Here is a 12266-nt window from a genome sequence, read left to right as displayed (position 1 = left end):
TACCCCTCTCGACGCTCTTCTTGCGGCTGTGAGGAATCTTCCTGCGCTCACTTACCTACGCACCTAAATACAACAACGTTTATCTTTGTTTTTTTTTTTTTTTACTTTGTTCGTCGAAGAAAAATATTTACAATTACGTGACAATATTAACCGTAACCGATTGGCAATCGATTATCCGACTTACGTTCTTTCAACGATTCAAGGTATTGTTCGAGCTGCCATCGTTAACAATACCAATTGCATAGTCGATGCAATACTATCGCCGTAGATCGTACATGCTTCGAAGATAAAACGAAAAGAAAAATACAACGATTCAGAGGAACGACTTTATTTATTAATAAAAACTTCTTCATTCCTTCGATACATTTAGTCACCTCAGCTAGAAGAATATTACAAGTACAAACATCTATTCCAAAGTCGTTACATTTCCAATTTCAAAATGAACAAATTTGTACAATTAAAGATTACGAATTTATTGTTCGATATTATTCGCAATAGCATTATCAATAGTACCAGTGGCTTCTCAGGTATATATGTATATACGAGATGTCGATGAAAATGTTCGATTAACGATCGAACGTTACGATCCGATTAAAAACCAGTATTGAATGAATATCTTGCGAAGCGTTGAACGACGCGATAATACTTATTAAATATGAACGAAAACAAAAAAAGAATGGATGAATGTTTTTTGTGAGTTTTATTTATAAAATAGAAATTAATGTACAAGTACAAGGGAGGCAAACATGATCAATGTTTGTTGCGAGTTTGTTTTTGTTGGAGCGCCGATTTTTACTGAACAGCGCTTAACGATTTTCTTCCGTATGCGATTTATGGCGATATCGTCGTAAAATGGATCTGCGATCTACATGGTGCATGAAGAAGAGCGTGTCGGAGGAACGAACAAAATTAATAGTAGCGTGTAAATGTTAATGAGACTAATAAAATTATCCCGGCCATATGGAGGACCATTATCATGCATACGATGAAATCCTTAGAAATCGGGGTTTCTTTTTGCGTTTCTCGCTCTTTGTGTCGTATGTGTATTGCATATTTGCGTAATTTCGCTACTCACGTTTTACACATTTACAACTTATTTTTATGTTAACTCTATTATTACGTACCCCTCCTAAAAGTTAAGGTTCGCAATAACGTCGAGCAAAATCCAGAGAAGCTATGTAATCGACGTTTTTTATGCGTATTTAACTCGCTCAGGGATACAGATAAAACGTGAGATGTACAAGTCTTTTTTCTTTCCCTTTAAAAAATGATCGATTTTCATTGAACAACTAACACATTGTGTTCTTTATAATTTATAGAAATTTAATTATAAGAGCACGTTCTACAGAAACTTTTTCTTTCAAAAAATTGTATTTGTATGTTTACAAATTTTGTGCAATTTACAGAAATATAACGAAGCCGAGTCTACGCGATTACCAAATTGTGTTACAAAAACATCGAACAAAATATGTATCAAAGTGAAAAGTCAGAAACAAATATGATATTAACTTTACTTGCCGTTTATCATGATATATCGTATTCTCGTAGAATCTCATAATAGCCGTCGAGAACTTTTAACTAACCACGAGGAATCGAATTTGTCGTTAACGTTCTTTTATAGACACACGTTCAATTACATTTTTTCGTTTTTCCATTAACTTTCAACTGTTCTATTAACAAAGAACTTGTCCTTTTTCCCTTTTAGTAAACGAGCAACGCCCCTCCGGATTTTTCCTTTACTTAATGTATCATTGTAAACGGCTTATCGAAATTCACGATACAAATTCGAATGTAGTACGATAATAGTTGACAATAATAGTAGCGATATTAGGAAAAATAATAACAATAACATCTTTTCTCTTACAAAAACTTAATGTCTTAAAAGATGGTGGGTTTTGAGGGAGTTGTTTTGAAGTTATAAGCATTGTGTTCAAATAAGAGGGGAGGGGTGAAAAACAAATCTAAGGATTTCACTTCTTCTTGCTTTTGTTATTTCCACCTCTTGGAGGCGTCACTGGTCTACCTGCGTTCAGGCCACCATATGTTAATTTTTTTTTATCAGCCGGTTTTAGAATTTGGAAACTGCACATGAGAGTTTCATCCACAGACATCATAGCTCCGGCATTGTCGAATTCACCACAGTAATTTGGCGCCGAGAATAGGGTAACTAACTGCCTTTTCGCAAAGAATTCATAGCCATCTTCTACCACCTGAAATTTTGATAAACTTTCTTTTGAATACTTTTCACTAATTGATATGCGTATCGTTTAATTAATTTGTACGAACAGGTCGTCCGGAATTAAATGCAACTTGCGCACGTGCTTTACAAAGATTACAATTTGGAAATTATATTTGATATTTTCGTGCCCGTTAATAATATTAAATACAAATAGCAACTTGACCATCTTCCGACGATTCATAAATCCCATAAGAACAGTTACATACGTAATGCAAAATGATAAACGAATAATGTGCTAAATTTAACGATACTGCATATATCGTGACATACATACCTGATGGGCACGACATATGAGGTCAAAGTCGTGCTTATGTAAAAATTTGGCAACCACTTCAGCTCCAAATGTAAACGATACACCACGATCGTTTTCTCCCCAACCCATTGTGTCTTTGTCAGGATCTGACCATAATAAATCGCATAATAAACCTTGATCAGGTACATCTGTTGGTCGCATAATACGTCTGATCTGTTCCATGCTTTGGAGATCAGGACTGAGGCCTCCGTGACAACAAAATATTTTTTCATCAACTATGGCAGCAACAGGTAAACAATTGAAACAATCCGTAAATGTTTTCCATAGTTTAATATTGTATCGACGTTTACCTATACGAAGCAAAGGCAGCAATTTTAATATATAATATTTACAAGATCCGGAAGTGAAATAAGAATAATTTGCTATGTTTGAATAAAATTCCTTACATTCGTCATAAAATCCATATATCCTGTTAATAGATGCACATTCATGATTTCCACGGAGTAAAAAAAAGTTCTCAGGATATTTGATTTTATAGGCAAGAAGGAGACAAATTGTCTCTAAAGACTGTTTCCCTCTATCGACATAGTCTCCTAGAAAAAGATAATTGCTCTCTGGTGGAAATCCACCGTATTCGAATAGCCGCAATAAATCGTAATATTGCCCATGTATATCACCTTAAAAAAAGAAACACATATTTTGTTTTTGATTGACAGTTTCTTTAAAGTTTTAGAATATTTTTGTTCTAACTTGTAGATAATAATTCTCAATTATACGATTGCATACGTAATGGAAAGAAATTGTACAAAAATAATTTTTAGTAACTTACCGCATATTTTAAGCGGTGCCTCAAGCTCTAATAGAATAGGTTGTGATAAAAAAATTTCACGCGACTTTAGGCAGAGCCCTCTTATTTCTCCTTCTGTCAACTGTACATTTTTCCCTGGCCTGGCTCCTCGCACTAGAAGATTAAATTACCTCAATTTGTATATATAATTATAGCTTAGCCAAACTGTATTAGTTAATTATGAATAAATGCTAGAATTTAAACACCACATATCGATACGGTTTACATGAATAGTAACATTTCTATAAAACATAGATATTTACTAAAAGGGCATAATTTTTACTTTTAATGTATTTATCCCATGTTTGCATTATTGTTTTTAGCGGGAAGTCGTATTCGTTGCATAGCGGTAATGTAGTTAAATATTCTAAAGTATATCATTAAGCGAATGTTTCATCCATCAGTCCATTTAAATGAATTTAAAGAGTAAACGATACAGGACAGTGAGAGCGGCATTAAAGTTACCATGTATAATGCAGTGGCAATCGTTAGAAGCACGGATACGAGCCTCGCCCCAGATGCGACTTCATTTACGCACTGTCAATCTAGCTTCGCGTAAACAAACGATCGTCAACGACTCGTTTAGAGTATTTAAGATCGGTCGTATTTAAAGAGAGTTGCGTAATCGATCAAAGAAAACAGAGGCAGAGTAGGAAGGAGGAGAAAAAGGAGAAGGAGAAAAAATAAAAGTTAAGACACAATATATTTGGTAGGAGCTATGTTCGTTTGAGTTCGTCCGAGTTGTAACAAAACACGAGCATGGAGGAAGCGTAACAAAGGGTGACGCGGCGGACAACAGTTTCGTCTCACGATACCCCCCCTCAAAGAGGGCAAACAGGGCACAGTAGCTTTACCTTCTAAGAGCCGAGCTATGATGTTGTCAATATTCAGTTTGTCGGATTCAGCCATCGGGCCGGGGTTTTGTGCGCGTCCCGGGCTTCACACGGAGCACCTTCTTTTGGGGATGACCTTTGATTTTCTTGGATTTCACTCGCGTGGCACACAGCACTCAATTGCATTCGCGGTTTCGGACAATGTACCCGCAATGGCCGCCCGGACAACCGCGCACTCCACTCCCTTTTACCCCCTTTCCGAACGCGTGCTCTTTCCTGCTCGATAGAGTTCGAGCGGTCGATTTATTGAGCATGCTCCGTGCAACGTTTACAAAGAGGGGGCATGTTAGAAACTATAAAGTCACCACGACTTCGAATTACTCATTCGAATGTCTCGATTACATATAACTACATAATAGTATTCAATGAAGGGCTCAGTTTATTTATTTTAAAAGTGAATTGGTACTTTGACTAAATTTGAAAGAGGCTAGAAATAAAAATAGAATCACAAACTTGTTGCTTCTACGGAATAGGGAAATTTTTTGTCAAATGAAAAATGATATTTAAACTGCAACTGAATCTTGTATAATTAACATATATTTTTATCTTATCTTTTTGAATAAATTAGAAGACACTATATTTTTAAAAGGATTCAATTTAATTGACGTTTATTTTAAAATTTGTTGGCGCGTAATTTTCATCCAACAGGAATCGGTATTACTAAATAGTTACCATTTGAAACACACATCTACGAATTATCATGGAGTCCTACGTGCAAATCACGGTTGCTATCAAACAGGTCGGAGTTGGCGGTATTTAGTAATTGATCGGGGAACTTCTTTTACGCAACTCGTACAAAATGCCAGAAAATGTGGTAAATATATTTTTTTCTACAATCGTACATCAATGTTATTCGATACGTTATTAAAAAACGATTATCATTATTTGCTTAAAAATTTCAAAATGACGCTATAGGTTATATTGTCGCGTCCGTTAAGAAACAAAGCACGATATATCAATGCAGCATTTTTGTTTAATTTAAAGTGTACTTCACTTTCTTCAAATATCACAAAAACAATTGATGTATTCACACATATGCTTTTAACAATTTTAAACACTTTTACGAAAACTGATAAATTAAAGTTTTTTTTCAGCGTTTTATTCAAACAAATATACATATTAGAATATGATTGTTCCACATTCTAGTTAAATGGAGATCACGTTGACCCAAAAGCCGTTAATTGCGAAACTCAAGACAACGAAGAAGATACCAATGAAAATGATATACATTTTGAGCCAATTATTTCCCTACCGTTAATAGAAGTATCTAACAACGAAGAGGATGAAATTGAAATGATAAGAATGTAAATTTACGCTATTAAGAATCATGGATTTATATTTTACATATCTATAGTTATTTTTTATGTATGTATTTCATTCGTAGGAGAGCAAAATTATACCGTTACGATTCGTCCAATAATCCTGCTGAATGGAAAGAGCGTGGAACAGGAGAAGTGAAATTGCTAAGACACAAAATAAAAAATACAGTGAGAGTCGTAATGCGCAGAGACAAAACGTTTAAAATTTGTGCTAATCATTTTGTAACTCCTTGGATGGAATTAAAGCCAAACTGTGGTAGCGATAGAGCGTGGGTATGGAGTGTACTCGCAGATTATGCAGATGAACAGCTTAAACCAGAGTTGCTCGCTATACGGTTTGCAAATGCTGAAAGTAAGTATATTATTAACATTAAGAAATAGAAATAGCAAAAATTAACAATCTCAATTATGCTTTATTAATACCTGTATTTGTTAAAGACGCATCGGTTTGGAAAGAAGCATTTGAAAAAGCAAAGAAGATAGTTGGCTCTGAATGTGAAATATATGTTGGGAAAGATAACATGATAGAAAAACACATTGAGAGTGACAGTGAACCTTCTAGTGATGTAAGTTATAGTGAAAGTACCGACAACGAAGAACAAGCAAAAAAACAGGTGGGAGGAGGAAGTTTAAAGATTGAAAATAATGATATTGAAAAAGTGGAAGGATCATTGAAACAAATAAAAAAAGAAGATAGTATGGATAGAGTATCCAAGGGACTCGAACAATTACAGATTAAGAATGTAGAAGGATAGAAGTAAAGGACTGTATCTTGGTAAAACAGAGGTGTTAATTATAAATGCACATTCCGACGTAAACACACGCATGCATATGCTTAAGTATTTGAGCATCGAACGTAACGTAGGAAAATTTTTTAGCAATAACGTTAATAGACAGGCGAAATAAACTTTCAATTTATGAATAAGATAATATTTATACGAACGTTGTACGTTATCTGTGATTTTCTAATGAAGAATGTTTTAGCATTTATACTATAAAAAATTGGTGGAAAAGAAAAAATTTTAAATTAAACAAAATTAAGAAATTAATAAACAGATCAGCTATCTAATTTCGAATGTGCGGGAATTTATTCGACTAACAATCTTATTAGATTTCCTTTAAATATATTTTCTTATAAATAGACAGTGGATATATTACATATATGTTCCTGTTTCGGTATGAAACTTGAAATAATTAATATCAAAATGTAATTATTTACGGTTGCATTTCATTTTCAAAAATCTGAAAATGCTTTCATTTTATAATATTTTATATTTTTTAACCGTTTTGTTCAATTTTTTCACAGTTATATAAATTACAGGAATATTGGAATGTTTCAAGTAAACGCAAATGACATTCTTGTCTCTTGTATTGCTGTTTTATATTGTGAAAAATAACTGTAAAATATCGCAATTAAAATCTTCGAGGATGTTGAATTGTTAATGCGATGCTATTTTTGTAGAAGCACATATGACACAGTTTGTATGATCTTATTATGTTGAAATTTCTTCACAGTTCGTTTTTGTACAAGAACGAATGGAGGATGTTGCGTTTCTCTTCCATTGTGCGTTTCTTTTCATTGGACAGTTTTCTTTTCAAAATACCCTCTATTCTCGTTTGTTCTGTTTGAACAAATACATCTCCCTTTTCTAATATTCTTTCCATAGTTTTAACATAAACTTTGGCTGCAGCGCGTTGCGCGTCAGGTAAAGTTTCCTTAAAGACTTTAGCTTTGTTTAAAATTTCCTATGAAATAAAGGATCGTTATATCCATGTGCTTTTTAATAATTTTATAAATTGTGTCATTTAATCGTGAAAACGTTACCTTCCTCTCTTTTTCTCCACCGGACTTGAATTCCATTGCAAGTCTGTCCAATTGTTCCACGCAACCGGGTAGACCAAAATATACATTCGATTTTGTTTTAACAAATCGCTTGATATTGTCCGCGGTGAAATCAGTTACTTTATCCGCGATGAATGGAATTGGTTCTGTTTTTCCTTGTAAAAAAAGAAGAACCGCGGGAAATGATTCGGATTTTATTTTATAACGAGCGGCAAGGTCGGAATTGTCTTTATTGCCATAATCTTTCACTTTGACTTCGGCTACCAACAAATCGTGAGTATCCTTCGTCGTTGCTGCCATTTCCGAGTATTGCTCGTGTTTCTCTCCATACGGATATGCCACATCAAACTTCACTACCGCGGCTTTGAATTTTGGAATTACCTATATTGCATTATAAATATTTTATTCGTTGCGGCTGACCACTTTCATCATCGGTTCGGATTGTGCATAACGTCTCGATATAGAATGTGTAATATTTTTCGATATTAATTACTATTTTTTAGGTATCAATAAATACATTTTGCAAACATACTGCAGAGTACGACCACAATGAATTTGCGTAATTATTCATACGTGCGTCGATAGTACTATGTCAAAGAATAAATGTTTCTTGTTGGTGACACCAAATTTGTTTAATTCGTTTGCATTTATTCAAGTAACGAACAATTAGGAAAAATTTTATATTCGTTGTTACATTACGTTACTCGTACGTATGCATACAAATTTTTGTATTCTATATTAAAATCATATCAGTGACACGATTAAGCGTCCTGTAATCATGGCAACGGACTATCTGGTCGTCGACACAAAGAAAACAAAGTGAGTAACTATTGAATTATTTAACGAATTATTGTCCCTATATATTCCAAATGAAAGAATTGTTTACGATTTCACATAAACGAATACAATTTCATGAATAAAAGCTGCATTTGTGATGAAATGAAAATATGAGAAAGCAGAGATACCTTGTCGAAGGAATATGAGTCCAGTGAAACGCATCCTTTGCAGTCCTCGGCAACGGCGATTCCGATAGCAAGAAGAATTACTGTGATCGATGGAAGCATGTTACAACTGACGAGAAACTATGGAATTTTTCGAGTGCTCGTTCACTCGTCGAAAAGAATCTAATTTGAATGAGAGAAGTACGTAAATGCTGTTCGTTTCCTTTGGTGACGTTTGGTGCGCGATATGGATTAGGTGTAAGCGTACGCCTTGATGAGGTTGTGGTTCAATTATTTGTAAATGCAGCTACAAGCAGGGGAAGCGATATTTTGCTACGTAAGAGAGTTAGGGCGTAATAATCTACGCACCTCTTTCGATTGTCGCTCGTAACTAACCTCTCGCGCTCGGCACGAATACGGCTCGATGAAGTAGACAGATGAAGTAGACGCGACGCGGCGCTTTGGCGGCGTCGAATCAGAGAGGGACACGACACGAAAGCGCGCGTTACAGGACGCGTGCCTGTCGCTGGCGTAATATCAGGCTGTTGAACCGCGCAAGTGCAGGAAGCTCGTTTGTGGTAACTACGTATAGTCGTAGAAGAAACATAGTTGCACATTTATTGTTGTATTGTAAATAAAAATTGTATATTGTAAAAAAAAAATTCATTACAAAAATTGAAAGTATTTACGTCTATTGGTTACGTACAATTGCCATTGTACGGAGATTTCAGAATGAAGGATCAAAATTGGGAAACTATTTATCTGAGAATTTTTTTCAAATTTTTTTGAAAAAGAAACTGAACAATTTGTTTCAGTTCTTCTGCGTCGATTAAAATGGATTAAAGGACAGGCAGTATCGTAGTTGTACTTTGACGAAATTATAACGATACAGCTATCGAGGTCCTATCGTATTAAGTACAAAGTGTTATTGGCAGGCTTATAAATTGTACCGATACAAAGAAACGCGGAAGAGGTTGAGGACAGTGGTGGGAGAAAAGGAGAGGTAGACAAGGCAAGAGATGGAGGGAGAAGGTGGGAAGAATCGAAGAAGACAAAAGTAGGCGAAACAAGCGACCGAAGGGTGAGGAGTTGATTGATACAGAGTGTCATTCGCTCGTACGCGGATGCGTGCTCGTAGAAATTACCGTCGCGGTACAACACGGAAGTTCATTGAAAAAGAAATTGGCGATAGAATATGAGAAAAATATTTCTGTCCGAACAACGATATCTGACACAGTTTAAATAAAATGTACCTACCTTAAAGTAACTTTACACCGTATGAACAGAGTCGGAAAAGGAAAATTACAAAAGCGGGCACGTTCCAGTTTGGATTCTCTTCTGCCAAAGAGCCAAAGAACCGTCTATGTATCTACATTTGACGTCGAAACGAGTGCTGTACCGACGCGATGCTCCAAGTACTTTTCTCTCGTAATATTCCTCGATGATCGAAATTCTCGTATTTAAAACGAATTTCCAATAAATATCATTCCGTCTAGTAGTAACTCATTTTTTTTTTGAGGATCAAAAAATTTAACTCGTTTAAGTATACCTAGATTTACGATTGAACTGTACCGTATTCGTTTAACAACGTTACGCGTATTGTTGGAGGAAAGCGTCGATCGAAATAAAAGAATTAAAATATTTCTCGTTAGGTATTTGCGAGTCGTTCGGTGTCTCGCTCGATTCGGGCAAAATCGCAACGGCGATCGATTCGACGTGAAATTACTCAATGAGGAAGATGCACTCGCGTCCATAAGTTGGTCTTGGGATTGACGAATGGGAAGAAAACTGAGATCCATACGTCGAGGAAATAGGCGCATGGTGGGAGTATATAGAAAAAATTAAAGAGAGTCAGTATTCGGTCGGATGCAAAGGCGGCGTACGATGGAGAGATACATGAAGGGCAAAACGTATGGGGTGTAGAAGGAAGAGTGGGTAAGGGAGGGTGTTTGCCGCTAGAGAACAGGTATCCGCGTAGGCGTCGTACGTTCATTGATAAGCGTATAACGCCCCGTGCCTTAGACTCGTGACGTCACTCGATCGCACGGACGCCTGCGCTTCGGTCAGGGCCGTGTCGTCTATCGCACGGCCCTTACCCTACAATTTTTTCCGTTCGCCACCGACTACGTAAGTTTCCTGCGATGGTTTTATCCAATGAAATAACGTATGAAAATTTCAATACGGAAACCGATAAACCGACGTCTCTCGCGATCGTACAGTTTCGCGCGCGTTGAGTAACGAGTAACGAACATCGAGAAACGGATAGATCGTACACGCGTTGGGAAATTTGCAAACATTGATGCAATAACGTCGCGACTCGTGTAAGAAGGGTACTTTCCGGTAGGAATTCTCGTACGGTCTTGGAACGGTTACGTACATGTTGGATCGCAAGGGTAAGTGGGAGGGGAAGACGTAGGGAGGGAGGAAGGGAGGGAACGAGGAGAGGGGGACGGGAATCGACGGATCAGAAAATTCACGTGCGCTCGAGCTTTTCGTAATCCTACGATATTACGAATAGTTTAATTGCTTTTTCTACGAAAAGTAAAACGAAAGGAAATGACACGGAGGAACGAGCAAGGAGGGAAAGTAAATTCGGGGGGGAGGGAGGCACAAAGAGTAGATGAACGTAGGGACGTAGGGTAGGTGGATGAAAAGAGAGGCGAGGAGAAAGAAAGAAGTGGAGGGCGAGGAAACGCGGAAGGGGGCGCAAGACAGAGTGGAAGAGAAGGGAAGACGTTTGAAGAGTAAAAGGAGGGGGAAAGATCGGTGAATCGTCTCTCGCGTATTGATTGGTCTTTTGTAAAAGCTACACCCCCGTGTAGCCACGAAACGAACCATCCTGTCGAGTCGCTAGACTTTCAGGGTGTATCGCGCGTTCGTCGTGCAACTGCTGTCGCGATTACGCCATGTTTGATTTTCCTCGATCGAAATCGTATTATCGTCGATCGGTTCGTTCGATGTTGGTGACAACGTCATCGTTCTCGCGTTAGATCGGCATCGCCAAGGTGAATCGAGTTTATTTCGTAAAAGGTGGAAGGGTAAATCGAGAAAGAAGCGCAGGTTAGGATGCTACGGCAGCGTAGACATGACGTAAGCGATCGCAAGCGATCCCTAGCGGTAAAGGGGCTCTGTATCGGCATCGATCGCAGAGTGACCCATATCTGGTGGTGACGGGAGTCCCTACCCCTGGCTCGGTTTTCCAGCTACAGCCCTTCTTCTCGCTACCTCCTCTCTCTCTCTTTCTCCCTTTTTCCCTGTCCCTCTATCCCCCACCGAGCGACTCTACTCCCACCAGACCGGTATCTACTCCCACTCGTCGCCCCTTTCTCCGGTGGTCGAGGGAATATTCCTCCTCCCCCGTTTTCCAGCAGCCCTGCCGCCTGCCTTCCACGGTCGAGCAGATCTTGGGGCTTGTACGGGATGATAGCCGAGTGAAAAAGCTCGCAAGTCCCGTGACGTTCGCTTATCAGCAGCAGCAGCCCTGGCCTGCCACCATCGCTTCGACTCGGTCATCGTAAGTGTCGTCCGTCCCGTGGAAAAAAAAAAGATACCGAAAGCGAGAGCGTGAACGAACCAGAACGAGAGATTGTGTAAGTTTGAATGTTAGAGCGGAATACGAGAAAAAAAAAAAAAGAAAAGAAAGGTGAAAAAGAGGTTTGTTGGTCCGGAGAAAAATACGGAAAGCGGAAGAAAGGGAAAAGGGAGAGAATGAGAGAAAGGGTATGGCTGCGTGTGTTTCCGTGCGTGTGAGAAAGGGAGAGAAGTTCGTTACGACAGTATATATTACAAAGTGTTCGAGAGTGCGTCGGTAAAAGTGTCGAAGCGGATGGTTTCCTCGAGGTCTGGTAAATGTCGCCGAAGTCCTGGTTTACGGTTCGAGTTTCCTAAAAATTACGGGGAAGAAAGAGGGGTGCTGGTGGCTCGTTCGCGG

General features: G+C 37.9%; 3 protein-coding genes and 1 long non-coding RNA gene across 5 annotated transcripts; 2 read left to right on the top strand and 2 right to left on the bottom strand.

Annotated features, from left to right (window-relative positions):
- Positions 1 to 312: 312 nt before the first annotated feature.
- On the bottom strand, positions 313 to 4460 carry LOC143151764 (serine/threonine-protein phosphatase PP1-gamma catalytic subunit A). Its single transcript, XM_076321215.1, has 5 exons — positions 4194 to 4460; positions 3322 to 3453; positions 2939 to 3169; positions 2514 to 2842; positions 313 to 2210 (listed from the first exon to the last, which is right to left on the bottom strand). Exons 1-5 carry the CDS (start codon positions 4246 to 4248, stop codon positions 1971 to 1973), a joined length of 987 nt encoding a protein of 328 aa, XP_076177330.1. The 5' UTR covers positions 4249 to 4460; the 3' UTR covers positions 313 to 1970.
- A 353-nt stretch (positions 4461 to 4813) lies between these two features.
- On the top strand, positions 4814 to 7324 carry LOC143151765 (ran-specific GTPase-activating protein). The gene is made up of 4 exons (XM_076321216.1): positions 4814 to 5046; positions 5379 to 5536; positions 5617 to 5903; positions 5990 to 7324. Exons 1-4 carry the CDS (start codon positions 5032 to 5034, stop codon positions 6304 to 6306), a joined length of 777 nt encoding a protein of 258 aa, XP_076177331.1. The 5' UTR covers positions 4814 to 5031; the 3' UTR covers positions 6307 to 7324.
- On the bottom strand, positions 6669 to 8829 carry Wbl (endoplasmic reticulum protein 29-like protein wbl). 2 transcript variants are annotated; one of them, XM_076321218.1, is made up of 4 exons: positions 8705 to 8823; positions 8360 to 8518; positions 7377 to 7775; positions 6669 to 7297 (listed from the first exon to the last, which is right to left on the bottom strand). In XM_076321218.1, the coding sequence occupies exons 2-4, from the start codon at positions 8456 to 8458 to the stop codon at positions 7061 to 7063; spliced, it is 735 nt and encodes a 244-aa protein (XP_076177333.1). In that variant the 5' UTR covers positions 8459 to 8518; positions 8705 to 8823; the 3' UTR covers positions 6669 to 7060. The 2 variants fall into 2 exon arrangements, with proteins under 2 accessions (XP_076177333.1, XP_076177332.1); XM_076321217.1 differs by having other exon boundaries at positions 6670 to 7297; positions 8360 to 8829.
- LOC143151768 (uncharacterized) lies at positions 7772 to 8982 on the top strand. Its single transcript, XR_012993422.1, has 2 exons — positions 7772 to 8213; positions 8318 to 8982. It is a non-coding gene; the product is annotated as an uncharacterized LOC143151768 (long non-coding RNA).
- The last annotated feature ends 3284 nt before the right edge of the window (positions 8983 to 12266 follow it).

The sequence above is a fragment of the Ptiloglossa arizonensis genome, chromosome 9 (assembly GCF_051014685.1).
Source record: "Ptiloglossa arizonensis isolate GNS036 chromosome 9, iyPtiAriz1_principal, whole genome shotgun sequence".
NCBI classification, from domain to species: Eukaryota; Metazoa; Arthropoda; class Insecta; order Hymenoptera; family Colletidae; genus Ptiloglossa; species Ptiloglossa arizonensis.
This window is presented reverse-complemented; position numbering and strand designations above follow the sequence as displayed.